The sequence below is a fragment of the Pleurodeles waltl genome, chromosome 5 (assembly GCF_031143425.1).
Source record: "Pleurodeles waltl isolate 20211129_DDA chromosome 5, aPleWal1.hap1.20221129, whole genome shotgun sequence".
NCBI lineage: Eukaryota > Metazoa > Chordata > Amphibia > Caudata > Salamandridae > Pleurodeles > Pleurodeles waltl.
In genome coordinates, this window is record NC_090444.1 from 970,234,045 (window position 1) to 970,254,705 (window position 20,661).

General features: G+C 41.1%; 2 protein-coding genes across 5 annotated transcripts in view; one reads left to right on the top strand and one right to left on the bottom strand.

Moving 5' to 3' along the window:
• DHX57 (DExH-box helicase 57) overlaps window positions 1-4,662 on the bottom strand; it is a 531,935-nt gene extending 527,273 nt beyond the window's left edge. Inside the window, exon 1 of the mRNA XM_069235106.1 lies at window positions 4,576-4,662. The gene's annotated coding sequence lies outside the window, so the exon portion shown is untranslated. The remainder of the gene's footprint in view (window positions 1-4,575) is intronic.
• A 6-nt stretch (window positions 4,663-4,668) lies between these two features.
• Window positions 4,669-20,661, top strand: part of MORN2 (MORN repeat containing 2) — a 98,555-nt gene continuing 82,562 nt past the window's right edge. For 2 of the 4 annotated variants that reach the window (XM_069235107.1, XM_069235108.1), the window contains exons 1-2: window positions 4,669-4,776; window positions 8,172-8,222. In XM_069235107.1, the coding sequence (XP_069091208.1) occupies window positions 4,770-4,776; window positions 8,172-8,222 (58 nt within the window). In that variant the 5' untranslated portion in view covers window positions 4,669-4,769. Of the gene's footprint in view, window positions 4,777-8,171; window positions 8,223-20,213; window positions 20,334-20,661 lie in introns of all 4 variants that reach the window. The other 2 variants (XM_069235110.1, XM_069235109.1) reach the window with 2 other exon arrangements.

Below are 20,661 nucleotides of genomic sequence, written 5' to 3' on the forward strand. Positions count from 1 at the left end.
ACTCCAAAACGTTCATCGTGAAGACAGACGCTTCAAAGCATGGCATAGGGACGGTACTAGCACAGCTGAATGAGGAGGGCCTAGACCAATCAGTAGCCTTTATTAGCAGAAGGCGATTACCACAGGAACAGAGGTGGATTGCCATTGAAAGAGAAGCATTTGCTGTGGTCTGGGCACAGAAGAAGCTGAGACCATACCTGTTTGGGACTCACTTCCAGGTTCAGACAGACCACAGGCCCCTCAAATGGCTCATGCAGATGAGGGGTGAAAGTCCTACACTCTTGAGGTGGTCCATCTCCCCACAGGGAATGGACTTTACGGTGGAGCTTCGCCCAGGGAGTGACCACGCCAATGCTGATGGTCTCTCCAGATTCTTCCACCTTAGTGAAGAGAGCTCCGAGGGGGGTTGGGTAGCTCACCCCACTTTTAGCTGGGGGGGGACATGTTAGACCTGACGGTCTTAGGGTGGTTATCCCCCAACTTTTTGCCTACCTCTCTCCACTTCCCTGACACTGTTTTTGCTTGTTTTAGGACTCTGCACACTTTACCACTGCTAGCCAGTGCTAAAGTGCATGTGCTGTCTCCCTTAAAAATGGTAACATTGGTCTATTCCCAATTGGCATATTTAATTTACTTGTAAGTCCCTCGTAAAGTGCACTACATGTGCCCAGGGCCTGTAAATTAATGCTGCTAGTGGGTCTGCAACACTGGTTGTGCAACCCACTTAAGTACCCCCTAAGCATGTCTCAGGCCTGCATTGCAAGGCTGTGTGTGCGGTTCCACTGCCACTTCGACTTGGCATTTAAAAGTACTTGCCAAGCCTTAAACTCCCCTTTTTCTACATATACATCACCCCTAAGATATGCCCTAGGTAACCCATAGGGCAGGGTGCTATGTAGGTAAAAGGCAGGACATGTACATATGTGTGTTTTTATGTCCTGGTAGTCAAAAACTCCTAAATTTGTTTTCCACTACTGTGAGGCCTGCTACTTTCATAGGCTAGCATTAGGACTGCCCTCATATACATTTGGAGTAGTAGATTCTGATCTGAAAGGGGTAACCAGGTCATATTTAGTACGGCCTGAATGGTAATAGAAAATACTGCTTATAGGTGAGGTTGGCATTTATATTACTATTTTAGAAATGCGACTTTTAAAAAGTGAGCATTTCTCTGCACTTAAAAACCATCTGGGTCTTACAGCCTGTCTCCAATCAACGTTTAGGCTGGGCTGGTTGACAGCTCTCTTGTGTATTTCACCCAGACAAACACAGGACACTCGGTCACACCTGCACTCATCTGCATATTGAATGGGTCTTCCTGGGCTAGAAGGTTGGAAGGCCTAATACTTACATTTCAAAGGCCAGAGGCCTGCCCTCACACAATGGACTGCCAAACCCCCTACTGGGTCCCTGGCAGACAGGGCTGAACTGAAAGGGGACCTAGTGCACTTCAAAACTACTCTTTGAAGTCTCCCCCGCTTCAAATGCATTTTTGGGTATATAAACTGGGTCTCTGACACCGCCAACACAGACACTTCGGACCTACACCTGCATCCTGTCAAGAGGATCTGCCTGGCTGCCCAAAGGACTCATCTGGACTGCTTTGCTGAAAAGGACTGCTGCCCGGCTGGCCTCTGACTCTGCCTTCCCCAAAAAGTGCTCTCCAAGTGCTTGGATTGAGCTTACCGCCTGTTTTGCGAAGTTTCAGGGCCAAAAAGATTTCATCTTCAGGAAACTCTGTGTGTGTCGAAAATCAACGCACCGCCTGCCAAAATCGACTTGAAGCCTGCATTGCGACTGAGAAATCACCATACAGCTGACCAGAACAACACAGCCTGACTTCCCGAGTAGAAATTCGACGCAGCGCCTGCCTTGCTATGGAAAATTTGACGCATCACCTACCGGATCAACGCAGTGCCCATGCCTTCTTCCAGCCCGTCAAGGATTTTCCCTGCATCGTCCCTGGGTGTCAAAATATCCCCACATCATAGTGAGGAACCAAGACTGCGCGCCAAAAAAACGACGCATGCCACTTGAAAGAAACAACACATCATCTGTGCCGCGTCGGAAAATATGACACACACCTTATTTTTCCAAGCATCTCCTCCTCTGTTCTCTCCGTGTGTTGGTATTTTTGACGCATACTGGGTACTGTGTTTAACAAAGAGACAACTATTTACAAGGATTAAGACTCCTTTAAACATTTTAAAGGTGATATTTCAGCTTGTGCTTATCGGATCTTTGTTGTTTTGACCTTATTCTATTCAGATAAATATTACCTTTTTTTCTAAACCTGTGTGGTGTATTTTTGTGGTGTTTTCACTGTGTTACTGTATGATTTATTGCAAAAATACTTTACACATTGCCTTCTAAGTTATGCCTGACTGCTCAGTGCTAAGCTACCAGAGGGCGGGCACAGGATAATTTGGATTGTGTGTGATTTACCCAGACTAGGATTGTGGTCCCTACTTGAACAAGGGTGTATACCTCTGCCAACTAGAGACCCCATTTCTAACACATACTGCCTACCTTGGTCAGCCCTCCCACTTCTTTTTTTATTTTTTTATTTTTTAGGACTTGTGCCCTGAGAGTCCTTCCTGCGCGAGAATCAAAGCTTAAAGTACCCCCACATAATGGTTAACAGGGTCAGCCTGAGCCACTGCACATATAATAAGTGGAGGTATCGTTGAACGATAAGCAAAACTACACATCCCAGAATGTAAAGCGATAATTAAATTGATTTATTGCCTCATCGCGTCAATCATTGCATAGAAACTTCAAAACGTATACAAGTTTGTGTATAACTGATTACTTATGAATAAACAAACAGCTAGTGCTAGGTTCATTCCAGATGCTGGCGCCCGCTTCTGTTGTTTTCCAAGCCCAGCTTGTGCCACTCCATATATACTCCAGACAGGCAGCGGCACTAGAGTAATCGCAGATTGTTTTAATTTTTCGCTGCCTTGTCTGCCCAGCCAAGCGGCAGTACATAACACATGTGACCCAGTGTGGACGCTGCTCAGTCCTCAACGATGGCTTGCAGGCAGCATGCAATGTTAACGATATTACTCAGCTTGTGTGGGGCGTGGGAGTATTACCTCCACTCTGGCTGGCGCTGGTAGGTGGCTGAAGGGGTGCACATGCCACTAACACTTCTGGCCAGTTAGCCAGCCCAGGCGACCTGAGCAAGATGTCTGCCAGTGATGATCGTCCGCGACAGCCTGACTCAAAGCCTCTGCTGCCTGCATCCCAACCAAAGAAACCGGGATATAAGCGGTACAAGTGAAGCAGTTAGCCTGGCAGACACACTCCCCCAGGCACTTGTGGACTGGCAGCCTAGTTGAGTTACGCACTCTCTCAGTCGCTCTGAGAATCTACACTGAAGTTCACTCTAATCTCGGCTGTCACGTGCTTTATCCGACATGATTGGAATTGCAGCCAGTTGATTTACATCAGACTGAGGCAGGAGCATTTTTTGCTAATTTATTTTTCAGACAGTGTGACCCACAACAATTCCGGTGTTTAGGTTATCTTGCTCCGTCCACACACTGAGAAAGAATTGTATGCACTAATAATTATTGATGAAGGATGTGTGAGTATTTCCAGCTCCGTGCAGCTGTAAAAGCCAACCTCTCTGCTTGTGAAATGCACGCTCTCGCGTTCTGAAACCTCAGTTGGTTAATACAATAACAGCAGATGTTTTCTGTGTAACCAATGAGAAAGAAAATTGTGCCTTTACTGGTGCAGTGGGGAATAGTGGCATCTGGATCATATTGCTACGAAGTTCTACCCTGCAAACGAAAGCACTGTGAATATGAATATAATTGTTTTAAAATTGTAATACACACAGTAGACGCGAGAACATTAGTAAGCTTCCATTTCACGGGTTTTGCTGCATCAAGTTATTTTTAAAGCTTCGCGTTGCCGAAAAATGTCTAGTTTCGGATATTTATCTCCCATGCAGCTCATTGTTTGGGTTTCCTGACTCCAAGTGTCACACCTACGGCAGTGGAATCATAATCTTCTCGGAAACCATGATCGGCGAATACTGACTGCCACCTAGATAGTTCTTGACACACGGGTCACCGAGACAGACGTTTCGGGCCATATGGGGCACTAGGACGCAGGAACCCCAACGTCAAGATTTCCTAAAAGCCCTTTTCACTATTGGAATGGGCCGTACGACAGTCACACAGCTGTACAAAACGTTAGACAATACGACTGACCCATATGTTAAACGAGGCAACTTAAACACGTCAATCTTCATCTGCCTTGGATAGGGGTGGTGTAGAAAATGTAATGTCACATAAACCACCCCATTCCATCAAGTCGTGATCGCTCTATATCAAAGTCCCAAAATCTCCCTCCTCACGTAGTTTGCTAAGATTCTCTACGTCAGCGACTGGGAGGTGCTTGCTTCATTTGGTTATCAACAAAGGAGAACTTTGCCTCCGAGGCTATATCACAACCTGCCACTGGAGTAGTAGCATTTATGGACAGCTAAGCTGTTGTTACCCTGCTGACCGTCTACGCTTTTCTCAGTGCAGACTTCTGCCACAATCTCCATGTGCTTACCTGCCACAGTTTCCCATGCCGGCAAGTTCCGCCCCTCCCGATTTAGCGATACTGCCGGGAGCCGGGGCGTCAAGTGTTTCACTTCCGGGTAAGAGGCTGCTCTAGGGTGGCTATGGCAACGCCGTTGGCGTCGACGCTGCTCAGAATCCCAGAGAGCGCTGTGGATAAGGAAGGGTAAAGGATCGACCTGAGCGATGGAGGGTAAGACGTGGGCAGAGCAGCAAACAACCCTTGAGGCGCAGGCCGATCGGGCGGACATGAAGTTCACGGGAGCAAAAACATTCAATCGAGAGCTTTACTGGCTGTGGGCCTCACAACTTGAAGCTCAGTTACACTTGTTTAATTTACTAATTGAGTGCCATACTTAGCGTCATATTTATTTCCTTTTCAGACATTAATTTTGGCATGAAAACGTTATCTTGCGCTTGGCATTATGAGCTTAGAAGTTGAAGGTTATGATTGCTGGTTTACGTTTTGAACCTTTAAGTCTTTAACAAATTTAACAATATTATTATTATACACCACATATGCTCAAAATACTAGTCATTTGTTTTCGCTCGTCAAAAACTTAATTCAATCCAATGCAAATGGAGGGGGAAATTATATTTCCTATTTTTTCTCCATATCTCCCTCCCTGGATGCTTCCAAATCTTAGTTTTTATGTCGTCCAAGCTGCTCCTGTGTATTCACCCTCACTATTTGGTGAGATTAGATCAAAAGTAGTCACAAACATTTTGCCAGGGGCAAAACGTATGGTGTGTGGCATAACCAAGGGCCACAATCATGCCAGCAGGTTGGTGCCCTGGGGCTGGATGTGTAAGGTGGACATAGGGGAAGCATAGCATACACTTGGCATGGGCAGCGGGTCATGGAGGGTTTTTAGTGTATCATTTCATGCAGCCCTCTACATTGAGGCCCTAGTGTCTCGATGCAGTGTATATTTCAACATTGCTTCCTCGTGGCAAAAAAATCTGTCCTTTATTGTCCATGGTAGGGCAGTACCGTCTATTACCTTCAAGGCACTGGCGATGGCACAGTTTTCAGAGTGGGGTGCTACTATCAATTCAATATCATCGTATAACAAATTGCATTACCGTTTCCCACAATTTTGTAAATGAAAGGCAACCCCAGACCATACAATAAAAATCGATCCTCCTTCTGTCTTACATGGTGGGTATGTTGCATGTGCATCTGGGAAAATTAGATTGAGTCTTCCAGGGATGACAGAGTCTCTATGTAGGTAGTAATACTGGATTAGTTTAAATCTAGTATTTCTAGAAGTCTGAGGAGTATTTTTTTAGGATAGTGCAATACAAAAGTTGTTCCCTGGGACTTATTGTTAAAATCTAATTCGCTATGTGGATGCTTAATTATCAGCAGAAGAACAACATATATAACTTTGATCTCAAACAATAACCAATTATGCTCCAAACGTTTCCAAATGTTATTAGACTGAAGCTCCACTGCACTCCACTTTACATAATTGTGAGATCATAGATTATTCTTTGGTCCCACTAGCAGACAGAAACTGAACATTCCACGCTTTGACCACGCTCAACATTTTCAGTATTATTTTTAATTTTCTTTTTCACTTCTGTTTTGCCAGACTTGGAATGAGCCTTAGGACTCTATTAAAAGGGCCCTGTAATCAGACAAGGTATTAACTATACGTGGCAAATACCATTACTCCTGGGTGAAGTTTTTACTGATGTAGTAAATATCTCATAATCAGAGTAGTTCCCTTCAAAAGGTGGAAGTACATGTGGAAATGGGTGCTTTCCGGGACTTATTCTTCATATATTGAGACTTGCTGGTATTTTTCCCCTGGTAACTTTCTGCAGGCTGTGGTGATTACTGTATAATTGACAATTCTAAAATTGAACCCAGACCTCATAATCAGGGCCTTAGTGACAGAACCCAAGAGATCCTGCACTGAACAGCAAGGACAAAAGGAGCATGTATTTTGTGCCATGGCCTCTGGGTTGTCAGAAGGACATTCAATAGGTATTACATCTTGTGTATTGCGTGGTGTGAAGACATTAATTGTTTCTTTTTTTGCTGCTTTGATATTCACCTCAAATTCTAAAGGAAGCCCCCTCTCGAGGGACTGGGAAGTAAAGGGTACCTTACACACAGGCACAGGAGGTTGGACCACAGTACATTAAACATGCACAAGAAAAGGACATCATATAGAAGTAATTTGTTTTTTGTTGGAAAACTAACATCACAGGAACAATCACTCAGTGATCTGTATAAACATTCATTATTTCATACTTAAATCATTTGAATAACATTTCTCACATATACATCATTGTATTCATGCACAGAAAAACTTTTGGTTAATGTGCAATACATGGTGTACGTGACCAGTCACCAGTAAATCAGTCTGTGCAATATAAAAGAACCATTTGGATTCACAACGGATTAGGCCACTTCCACAGTTGCTTTAGGAGATAAGGTTTCCAGTAAAGGTATATAAGAATCAGTCTTTTTACGGTTCATTGAAACCGTATAAGTCTTTTCTGTGAGTCACCAATGTGTGCTATTGGCAGCACGATTCAGGAGAAACAAATAACGTCTCTAATGCTCCTTTCTTAACCCTGATGGCATTATCTCCTGATCCGAACTCAAAAAAGCAAATTATTTTCCCTTGGGGTAAATGTAGACACGTTTCAACCCTAGATGAGTGGAAGGTCTCCTCAGGACTTTGAAGTGGGTAATCTGTTCAAAAGCAATTGATACATTGCTTGGCTAATCCGGTTAAAGAGGTGTGTGAACAATTGTGTGACCCACCTCTCAATGGTCAATTAAAAAGGGGAAAGAAGGGGGAAAATAGATTAGCCTTGATGGCCGGTGAGCATGGGCTGAACAAAACTTAAAAGGAGAAAGAAAGGGGAAACATTATGCACCTGTTGTCTGTATAGTGCGTATAAAGAAAATCAAGAAAGCTGGTGTTAAATACCTGATTCAAAAATACAATGTTCGTTGAAATAACTATTGCAGTGTGGCTCTACAAAGGAAAAGGGAATAACGGAGGAACTCACAACCATAAAGGTGCCAAAACGCACACAGGCACAAAAAAACATAATTGACAAATTGCGTACTGTTATAGCAGTAGGTACCAGCAAAGCGATATTTATCCAGTTGAACAAACAGTGAATAATAATTAGTGTAGGACCTTGAAGATCTACATCTTCTATTTCTACTGTTGAAGGCCTGTTGAGCCATAGATATCCAGGGTTAAACTGCTTGTTCTTCCTTTAAAGATATCCTGTTCTTTCAGTCTTCAACTTCATTCGGCACTGCCCTTCTGCCCAACACAAATAAGTACCAATCTAGGAAAGACAGTCTCCTTAATAGGGTTTGCTTCAGAGTATCTTAAAATAATCTGAATCGTTTTCTTCTGCAAATGCACAGGAGTAATAATCATGTAGAGCCCATCTTAAAGTTTTGTAATCGAAAGTCTGAAACATATTTATGTATTTTTATGATGCATAGCAATCTCCAACCTGCAGTGCTAATATGTGATTCTGATGAGATTTCTGAAATTCTATATTGAGATTTATGTAATGAAATTAACACTATCTTTCCAATAGGTCCTGAGGTGTTTACGATTTCCTTTGTTTTTCCAAATGGAGATAAATATGGTAAGATACATTTTCACATTGCACTAAATACGTATGTGTTCACTGAAAAAAGGGTGAGCAGTATTGGTTAAATGCAAAACCTAAAAAGATGTGCAATTCACAGGTTAAGGTGCTAACTTAACCTTAACTTTTGACACCATGGTGTGTGAAATGTGGAAATGAGATGTGACTGAAAGACAGAGTGGATATGTTGGCGAGTGTGTACGTTTGCATGGTTCTGTCTGTAAGCTCATGTAGTGATACCTAAATTTAATTTGGAAATGTTTCTTCATGTGGGTACGTACTGATTGGGATTTTGACAGATAACATGACAAAGACTAACACTGGGCAAAGGATCCATAGATTTGTTAGTATGCTTATGATGTGTTAAACTTCAGGAATTTGCATGTCAAAGTGGAATTCCGTCTTTGTATAATCATTATTGATTCAATTTGTGAAATTGCATGTGCTGTTATTTGGTACTGAGTGTGTGAAATAATGTGCAACATTATAACGAGTGTACGGAGCGAGCAAAGGAAATAAAGTTAAATCACTACCTTGAATTAAGGATTTCACATTTGCCAGTATTGCTCCCCAACCGTTATTAGCTCATCTAACAATATTGTTACCTGAACAAAGTGGAATGGTGCACCCAGAGATATAACAGTCCACAAATCTTCAGTTTTGTTTAAAAATATTCTTCTTTTATTTGATTCTCATATAGTACATAGAATCCAACAGTCGAACATCCAGCCAACGTGTTTCATTGAAAAACAATTTGACTTCATCAGGGCTGTGAATGATATACAAAAACATGTGTAAGAAACTGTTTCACAAACAATACAGCATGTACAAACATTTACAATAAAACCAAAACAAACAAGTTACACTCTAATTTCCCATTCTATACAATAACAGACACAAGCATGGCACTCAAAATACACAAACCCATAATCGACAAACAGCAAAATTCATCATTGCACCTGTGTAGGAGCATGTATGCAAGGAAACCCCTCCAACAAGGGGACCTGCAACATTATTTCCCACTTTCTTTTAAAAACATCAAAATCATAGAATAGAGGAAAAACTTCATCAAACTGTACACTTTTTGACATGAAAATCACAGAGCACAGACCCCAAAACAACAAACATAAAAATGATTTGAACATGTGTGGGTAAAAGTGTGCCATGGAAACCCTACCAAAGAAAGGACCTGCCTCATTAGTTCCCACTTTCCCATAAAAAACATTGTATATATACACGAAAAGTAAATCAGTCCAGGTGAGGTACAAAGAATATATAAACCATCACTTAGCATATACCATTTGCTGTGCACTCATATTATATTATGACAGCTCCCTCCATATTTCATGATTTACAATGTAATTCTTCATTTCATCTGTTTGTGTCAACATTTCCAAATTACATTCACTTGCCCCAATATAGATTTAAGGTGGACAAACTTTTTTTTATCATATTAGTCATTAAGGGCCACGCGTATGCAGCTTTTTCTTGGGTTGGGGCCCAAAAAATAGCATTTCCCTATATACAAATCTCTATTTTGCGAGCCGGAAGGCAGATACCAACTCGCAAAACAGGGTTTGCGACTCACAATTAGGAAGGGGCGTCTCTTCCTTATTGCGACTCACTGGGGGATGTATGACTGTTTTGTGTCCATGAATGCGGTCGCAAAACAATCACAGCTAACACAAATTTCAAATTGGTGTTAACCAATTTGCAAATGGGAAGGGGTCCACAAGGGACCCCTTCCCCTTTGTGAATTGGGGTGCAAACATCTTTTCAGGCAGTGGTCCCACTGCCTACTCTGAAACAATGAAACTGAAAAGTTTCATTTTTTTTTCTTCTTTTAAATGCATCCCGTTTTCCTTTAAGGAAAGTAGGCTGCATTTAAAAAAAAAACTGCTTCATTTAAAAAGCATCACTAAACACATATATACGTGAAACTCATTTTCAATCAATTTAAGTATTATAGCAGAAAAATCTTGCAACTGGTTAACTTGTACAAAAGATTCTTGAATGAAGACAAAAATCATCTGTCTAGAATCTTTCAAGAAAGCTCCACTGAATCCAGTGCCAACACATATATGAAAAACATGATTTTAATGTTTTGGAAGCTGCATCAGCATATAATGGTGAATCATTTTTATAATCATACTTTAGGAAAATAAACAAAGAGTGATAGTTGAAAAAATTTATCCCCAAGTGGGATAAGAGACACCAAACCATAAAGCAAAAATGGTGGTGGGGGGGGGGGGGGTGCACACATATAAAAACAAATAAGACAAAACATGCAAAGGCATGGTCCCATAATGTGTTAAAAATATCCATCATCCCTACTTTTAATCATGTATACCACAAATAAATAGAAAAAACTAAATTCAGTAGTACAGTGCACCCTGCAGTAACATAGCAAGCAAATGAACAGGAGCCCCTCAGTGAGGTGGACCGAGCAGGGAGAGAAGACATGGTTGTGCAAAATGTACAACATGTGACATAACTTACCAAAAGAGATCCAAAGCACAGCATGTTTTGTCTAATGCATTATGCACAGGCTCAAAAGATCATAAAAGACTCATTCCTACCGAGGTACCATTTCAGTGTGAATATCCACATCACTCACGTCTATAAATAACTATCAATATAAAATATTTCCCTACCAAGCAATAAACAAGGGGGTAATCTTGCCTACTAGACACTTAGTCACCCTCATCATATGTCCCCATCCTAAGAGATGAGTAGCACCTCAAATGAATGATACCTTATCCTAGAAAATGGTGGAATTCATTATCTTTGTCGTGTCTGTGATATATGGTTCCTAGGCGGCATATCCCTTTAGCCTCCGTTTTTCTTAATAACAACTCCCTATCTCCACCTCTCGGATTTTCAGTTATATGATCAATTCCAGAAGACAAACTGGAATCATTTGGATGCACTATCCTAAAGAAATGATGTATTCTTTATCCCAACATCATATTGCCAATATTCATAAACACCACGCATATGTCAAGTGACATCAGATTACCTAGGATGTTCCCTATGTGGCAGGTCAACTAAAAGAACTATCAACTTCGACATAGCATAAATCAATCCTTCAATATCGGCCTCATGTGATCCATAATAATCCGATGACATGCTTAAACTGTCCACAGTTGCCTATTGGAGTCACTGACATGCATAATGCGTCCACAATTGCTTGTTTCAATCACCATTATTAATGATGTACCTGTTTATAGAACATGGAGCACAAACCCCAAGAAATACCATCTCTTTTTCAAGACTTTCTATTTCATACATGCACCATGTCACAACCACAGCATGTTACATGTCTTATGGTGTGTACCTGTGTTGTGTTAAACCTAAAATCCTTTTTGTTTTTGCCATATCAGCACACACTACAACCACTGCTGGTATAGAAGACAGATGGTTTAGATGGTAACGAAGTACCACTGTAGTGTGTGATGGTAATGTAGCTAGGGCACAAGGAGTTCCTCAGTGTGCGTCCCCTCATATATACCACTTTATGATTCCTGCCAATCTCCTTGCATAGCTCCAGAATCTCCAATAGAAGATGCCAGTGTTTGCGAAAGACTCTAAAGATCTTCTTACTATATATGGAATATATAGTGATGAAAGCCAACTGCTCCTGACCCCATTGTTACTTGTTTTTATTTGTGCTTTTTCTGGCCTCCAAGGTGGACTCTCTTGCTACCAAGAGAACTTTTCTCTCTCCTAGTGCCAGCCTATTGTTATCATATTCTCTATTTAGGAAATGGGTTTTAGTATCTTCTTTGTTCCTCCTAAATGTGGCATCCTCACTGCATTTCCACCTGACACAGATCATTTCGCCTTATGGAATATTGCTAATAAAAGAGATTGCATGTGCACTTGAAATATGCAGAATACTGTTGCATGCTCTTTTTTTGTGGAACATAGTGCTATGAATTACACCTTAATTCACGTAGAATTTCACGTCCAGAAAGTCAATTTCTTCTCTATGATGAGTCATTGTCAGTTTTATATCGTAGGGATTGTCATTGAGGTATGAAAAGTAATCATGAGGTGCCTCAGTCGAACTTGTTCAAAGGCAGATATTGTTGTCAAATGTACCTCCCCCGAAAGACTATGGGGTTCATTACGACCCTGGTGGACGGCGGTAATTTGGGGAAAGGTACTGCCAACAGGCTGGAGGTACCTTTTCCCAAATTATGACATAGACGGTTTGGCTCAAGCCACACCGCCAGTGTACCACTTCATCCGCCAGGGTGGTAACAGCCTCCGGTCTGGAGACTTCGGTCCCCAGCCAAGCGCCTGTCACAATCCCACCCTCGGGATTATGACCCCACCTACCGCCATGGTTTTCGTGGCAAATCTACTGCCACAAAAACCATGGTGGTAGGCACTATCAGAGCCAGGGAATTCCTTCCCTGAAACTGACAGGGGACTCCCCTGCCCCCCTCCCCAGAGTCCGCCCCCTCCCGACCCCCCGACATCCACACACCCACACGCGCACATATACACGCAAGCATACCCACATCCACCCACACATGCATACATACACATCCCGCAGCACACACTAACATACATTGTAGCACACACACATTCACAACATACACTCACATTCATTCATTCACGCACGCTTTCCACGTGACTCACACCTGCATGCACGCATACAAAAACAGACACACACACCCCCTCACACACACAACACTCCACACATGCACACAACACGCCCCACCCCCCCTCTCCTGTCGGAGAACCCGACTTACCTGCTTGCAGGGGGTTCTCCGGCAGGAGACAAGATGCGGCGCTGCTGTCAGCAGCAGCGTCCGCCAGCAAAACAACACCAGGCCGTATCATGGCTCAAGATACCATAGGCGGTGTTTTGCTGGCATGGCAGCAGCGCCACCTTACCGCCATCCGCCACCATGACTGTCGACAGAATTCCGCCAGCCTTCTGGTGGAATTCTGCCTAAGGTCTTAATGCGGTTGATGGCTGGTAGCCACGGCAATGGTGCGTTGGTGGCCGTCGCCTTGGCGGTAGGCAGCATTTGCCAACAAAGTCATAAAGAGGCCCTATTTGTTCAGTCCTCGGGGAAGCACCTCTGCCCCGGGCATGGTCCCTTTCATACCAGCCCCTGAATAGGCCAGCATAAGAGGGAGCAATCCAGAAACCCGTAGCTCTATCCCGAAGCTGATGCTGCCAAGTACCATCATTAATAAAGTAATTTCTGGACAGTTTGATGTCGATCATCTCTAGTATCATACAATTCCGTTCAAAATGATCTGCCCTATCCCTGCCTGGGAAGGACTTAACTGCGAGTAGCCCAAAATCCTTGAATATGCACATGTACAAGCATGTTACATCTAATGTCACAAATGGAAGGTCCCCGGACCATGGTAAGTTTTTGAATTTGGTGACGATGTCCTTGCCATCCTGTATAAAGGATGGCAGGTTGATGACAAATTGTTGGATTTTGATGTCCACATATTCAGACAGTCTCTCCGTATAGGACCCCACCCCTGATATTATAGGTCTACCTTGGGGGAAAGGCCCTCCCTTGTGAACTTTGGTCATTACATAGATACATGAGAATCTTGCATTCCCAACCAACAGATATCGGTATTCATCATCAGACAACATGCACATGTCTTTCCATTTCCCCAATTTCATATAGATGAACACAGTGAGTTCCTTTATTGGATTGGTCCTTATACATGCATAGCACTGGTGGTCATTAGGATGTCGGTTGAGTTCATTCATGTAGTCATTTTTGTTCACGTTGACCACATTCCCGCCTAAATCTGTTTCTTGAATAACTATAATGTCGTCATTATGCAGCCTAAGGAGCACCTGTCTCTCCTTAAAAGATAAGTTATATTTGAGATGCGAACCAAATTGGGATGGAGTATCCAACAAATGTAACTCCTTTGTCACCTTCTCACGGAATTCATCAATATTTTGATGGTACGAGGACAAGGGAATAAACTTCAATTCTGGCCTGAGCCCACTTTCCTTTCCTCTGCAAAATTTTCTACTATGCTTAACAATTCCATATCCCTGATATCATCATTCTCAATAGATAAAAGACAATGTACATCTTGTACATCGGAGATAGTATGTTTCGTAGGAGTCTGTTTGGTATCATGCATCACAGAATTATGTGGTCGCTGATTAAAAAATTCCTTTAATTTTAAGGCTCTTGTGAATTTAAACAAATTAATATGCACATCAATTAAATCCCCCTTCTGTGTTGGACAAAAATTCAAACCTTTACAGATAACCATGATCTCATCCTTATCCAAGATTCTGTCTGATACATTTATAACTTCCAACCCCTTGTGTTCATCAACATGTGTACTTCTGTCATTCAGAATATCAGATTTATGACCCTCCACATTCTGTGCAATTGTGTTTCAGGGGACCATTCCAATTAAGTCTTTCTGGATCGGGTATGTACCCCCACTTTTTCCACCTGTTTTCCCTTGCCACCTTCTTCCACCTGTTCTAGTTGCTTTGACTCTTTTTTTTGTGTTGTTTGTTGCCCCTCTGGAGCCTTTTGAGCTCCTTCTGAAAGGAGGATGATCATTTCCCAAAAGGGTTATCAAATGTCATGTGGCTGGAGGTGGTACTACTTGTTTATGCAGTTGACTATTGCTAGCTGATTTAAGTTCCTCACTGTCTTCCCTCGCTCTTTTACTGCCATCCATGAAGTTTATATTATCATACTTCTTTGCAAAAGTAGAAATGCGATCCTCTCTATAGTCTCAGTCGTCTCTTTTTATCTTTCTCATTTTTTTATCCTCGAGGTATTGCTGATGGTTTTCTATAAACTTGTTTAGGATATCATATTTTTTCAATTAAATCCTTGCACTCCATTACAACAATTTATTTTTCAGTACTTTCTATTTCAGATTGTAACTTGCCCTCCTTGGTGTTGGTATGTTCAATTAATATGCACATCATTGTGTATGACGCACCTTCCAAATTGAAAAAAAATATATAACATTTTTAAAAACTTACATCTTCCCGTTGCTGCCATCTCCTACTGTCTTGCTTGTCGCTCCTCTTCTTCTGGTGTCCCAGCATTCACTGCGACACCAGCACAGGCTCCCAAACAATCCTGGCGCTGCTTTCATTGTAACCCTAGCATGAAAGCAGCATCAGGATAGGTCTGAGCGTCTTGGAGTGCCACTCAGACACAGCCCTGGGGGCTGTGCAGTTTCTCCAGCCCGGCTGTTCAACACAGCCGGGTCACACATACCTAAGTGCACATGTGTGTTTGGCCGGCCTAAGATGGCCGGCCAAACACACATGCACCGTTAGGTGCACTCTCCTCGACTCCTTCCTCCAACCTCCTGTGGCCCAGACCACCCCTCCCTGTACATGCTACTGGCTAAGCCAGTAGCTGAAAGATGAAACAATAATTAAATATTGTTTTATCTTTCAGCTACTAGCTTAGCTGGGGGTGGTGGGGTGGCGCTCCTTCACCATTGCGAAGGAGCCACCCCTGGTTTTCTGTAAGCTTTATTGTTTTTTGAAGATCCTAAAAGTTCTTTAACAGGTAGTTCATTGTCACAAAGAAAGAGGAAAGAGTGTGTTCAAAACTGACTTGCTCATAGCTAACTTTTTTGGTTTAGGCTAATGTCTGTGATCGTACATATATATTTATTTTTTGCACACTCGCAAATGTCCTTAAACTTTTTTTCCTATGTGCATCTGGCATGTATCAGCAACAGTTAGTATGCCTAGCCCACTCCATTTTATGTGTGGCGTTTTGTTAATTTTGTGGTGCTTTACACAATATATTTACTGCTTCTTTGCTCATTGTTGGTTGTGTAGTACTTCACTGATGACATAGGGCTTTGACCAATTTAATATTATTGTTTGTATGTTTATGAGTGTTTAGCTCTTCATTTATGATGTTGCTCCTTACATAGTATGTAGTGCCTTAATATTCATATGTGTGTGCAGCATAATCTTTGTTATTGTGGGAAAACATCATATTCATAGTAGGAAAAACTTTGATGATCAATGGAGCATGGGCTTCTGACATCATACTGACTTCTTGTAGCAGTGTAGCACTATTTTTGTGGCTCACTGTAGTTATATAGTATCTACTTTGTCATAAAGTGCGTAGCACAAAATGTTCTCTTTATTTCATGTAGCACCGACTGGCAGCATCAGTGGAGTAGAAATCTTGCCTGTACCAGCTACAATGCAGATTTATAGTGCTCCACTTGTGGCTACATGTAGGTGTATAGTGCTTTGTTTGTCTCTTCATCTGGGTGTATAACATCCTGTGAGTCATACAATGCCTCAAACTATATGTTCATGAAGATCATATTTATGTAGTGCAGCCTTACAGCATTGATGGAGCGTTGTCTTTGTCCATGCTGGTCTCGATTGGAATTGTATAGCCACCTTTCATGTAGCCTGTTTTACATGCATGTAGGTGAATCACAGATTCATTTAGGTGAACAGCACCTTGTGTTTTTTATAGTACCTTATATTATATGTTGGTAAACATCATATTCCTTGATGTATCATTTTCTTGTTTATAGTAGTTTTTTGTAAGCATGCTATTCCAAGCTGCACCCTATACTGTGGACAAAGCATGGGCTTTGCCAGTGCTAGAATCCATGTAGGTCTATGAGTCACACTGGTAGGTCTATAAGGCCTGGTTAATGCCTGCATGTAATGGCATAGTGCCTTGATTGCAATATACTGTCTTCGTTTGCATCTTCACAAATATCAAATTCCATGTAGCACTGACTTATGGCATCTGGGCAATGGGTGGCGGGCTTCTCAAACCAACTCCAGGCTCTGTACGGCTGTGTACCATTTTTCTTTAGCCTCCCGGTTGGCGTGTGGGACATGGTGTGTTTCTCTGTGTAGATGCCATAGCCTTTCTTGTGCCATAGGGCCAGATGTACAAAAATGTCATTTTGCATTTCCTAAATAGCGACTACTTAGAAATCGCTATTTAGGAAATGCAAAATGTAATGTGCCAAAATAGAGATTTCCTTATAGCAATTCCCACAGAGTAGGAATCACTATTATGAAATCACTATCTAAGAAATGCTAAACCATTCCTTCCAGTACAAGTATAGCAGTAAGTACAACAAAACAAAGCAGAATATTGAGATTGTATATAGAGATTATAAATATGTCAGAAAGCTAAAATTGAAAAAATACTTTGATACCCAACTGACAGCAGCGAGAACAACACCTCAAAATATACCGACTCTCAGTGAGATAACAATACAAGATGTATATGATACCACGATGTTAATGTCAATTACAGACTATGAAGAATACCCAACAACTACATCTGTGGTATTGCATGATTTAAATGTTTCATCGGATGTTCATGTTACAAGTGGACTCAAACAAAGGTCTACTTGGATACCCAGACAAGTATTGGACAATAATATAGATGTATTTTTTAAACATGTGTGGCGAGATTTTGATCAAGAAGAGACTAAGAAGAGAAACATCATGAAGTCTAACTTAAGTTATCATGAACACCTAGCACTAAAAATGTTAAAATCTGATGAAAATCTAATCATAAAGAGAGCAGATAAAGGAGGAAATATAGAAATGATGAACCGTGATGATTATGAAAAAGAGATTTACACACAGTTACATGATACTGAATGTTATGAAAGATTATCTCATAATCCAATGATGTGGTTAACAGGCGGGGTAAATAGATTACTTAAAAATTGGCGGGATAAGAATTTACTGGATGAAGATGAATATTTATATCTATTGGTGAATCGTCCAAAATATCCCTGTCTATATACATTGCCAAAAATACACAAACAATGTGAATTTCCACCAGGAAGACCGATAGTCTCAGGTATAGGAGGTCCGACGGAGAGATTATCTGAATTCGTGGACACATTTTTACAACCTTTTGTATATAATCTTCCTTCGTATATCAAAGATACAAAACATATACTCAGTTTATTATCAGATATTCAGTGGGAGTCGGGTATGAACATTGTTACTTTGGATGTAGTGGCATTATACACTAGTATTCGACATGAATGTGGCATTCAAGCCATTGAACACATGCTTAATAGAAGATCAGTGAGTCTAATGGAACATACACATATGATAATAGAGATAATAGATCTCATTTTAAACCATAACTATTTCCTCTTCAAGAAGGATTGGTATAAACAGAAACAAGGGGTAGCAATGGGGTCTAGATTTTCTCCCTCATATGCGAACCTCTTCATGGGATGGTTTGAGGAGAAATGGGAGTGGGGCCCAGAAGCAGCAGAGTGGCAGTCAGACATTCTGTGCTGGGGACGGTACATTGACGATTGTTTCAGCTATGGACAGGTGAAGAAGAGAAATTATTAAGATTTTGTGAATATCTCAATAATAATGAGGTTAACATCAAATTCACATATAAATACAGTGTGACCTGTATAGATTTTCTAGATGTAGAACTGTTTGTGGCAAATAATAAGATAGAGAGCAGACTGTACCGAAAACTAACATCCTGTAATACTTTATTACATGCGAAGAGTGCACATCCAAAACATCAAATAGAAGCATTCCCTTTCGGAGAGACGGTGAGAGCAAGACGCAATTGTAGTAGGAATTGTGATTTTCAAGAGTGTATCAAGGATATGGGATGGAGATTCATTGTTAGAGGCTATTCAGAGGATGTAGTAATTAAATCTCAACGCAAAGCCTCCAAAATATCTCGATCAAAGACACTGTTGCATCATAGCCTCATAGATGAAGGGAGTAAGGATACTGATACCCACAAAGTCAGGATAATTATGGATTACACAGACAATTCACATAAACTATTGAGGATTATGAAAAGACATTGGGCCATACTTACACAAGACCGAACTCTTAATAAATACATTGGCAACAAGCTGGAGGTTGCATATAGGAGGGGCAACACACTCAATAATATTCTTAGCCCTAGTTATTTGTCGGATACAATTAAACCTAGTTGACTTAATTTACATAATTTAGGTTTCTATAAATGTGGCTGTTGTGCCATGTGCATATGGGCGTGGAATGCAAAGAAGGTCTTTCGGGGCATTGATGATAAGGAATTTAGTATTAGATCACATATAGATTGTAACACTAAATTTGTAGTGTACATGTTGTCCTGTAAGTGTGGAAAGATATATGTGGGCAGCAGTATTCGTCCCCTGAAAGTTAGAATCTCAGAACACTGGAGAGCAATTAGACAGGAAGACGAACGATATCCAATTGCCTCCCATATGAAGACATGTGAAAAACAAGGTACCCATAAAGAATTCAAATTCTTTGGTTTTGATTTATGTGAACAAAATCCCCGAGGTGGGAACAGGGAACTAACTTTACGGAGAAGGGAATCAATCTGGATAATGCGACTAGGGGCAGTGGAACAAGGCCTCAATTCAGATTATGAAATGGAATATTTCCTTGGTGATAGATAGGTAGGAATCCACCATAATGATGTTACGAATATGACTTAGGTAGGACTCTATAGGTATTTTGTGACTAGCATCATGACTTACAATTTTTGAAGAAATGAAAATTAGGAATAAATTTAGAAATATAATTTTGATTTGGAATTACTGATTTAGAATTTAAGGCTGAAAATGATTTAGGGAGTAGACTGTATATTATGTAATGTGCCCTTGTTTGATCAAGTATTCTCACATACGTAGGCTTAACCATAAGATATTTAGATTGAAGGTATAAGAGAGACATTGCAGATAACATTCTCTTGGATAAACCATATGGGAATAAATACCTTTCAGCCACTTTTATTTTAATTTATAAAGTTTCACTCTAATTCATAATCTCAATTAGTTTGAAAAACAAGAAAACACGAGTACACATAAAGATTAGTCTGTTTTTGAAATTTATAGATCAGGGGCAATTTATTTACTATTTCCATGATTTGCAGAGCACATAACGTCGAAGGAAACATGTAAAGATGAGTCCGTTTTTTATTTCTATAGGGCGGGGTAGTCCATTGTCTATTTCCATGCTTCTGCCGAACACATAAACGGCGAGGGAAACAATGGCGTTTCCTTAGTAGTGTCGGGCGTACTCGCGGCAACACATTGTTTAAAAGTAAGGTAAGACTGAAATTTGCGGGATGATGTATGACACATCACTTTATTTGTGAAGTTTCTCGGACCTTTTATTAAATTATGTGCACTAAAAGTTATGATTTATTGACAGGATACGCCGGGTTCCGGCATCCAATAACGAATCTAAAACCACGGATCGGTCTCTCTGAGATTTAGCAGACAGTAGTGTAAGTTTGGATATTGTGTACAGGTATGCCTTTAGACGTTGTGGTTTGCGCACAAGTGTACTTAGGGATTCTCATTACACTTTAGCGCTGGTGCTAATTAGGTTAGTACTATCTTGCTAACACTATTTATTTGGGCACCTAAAATG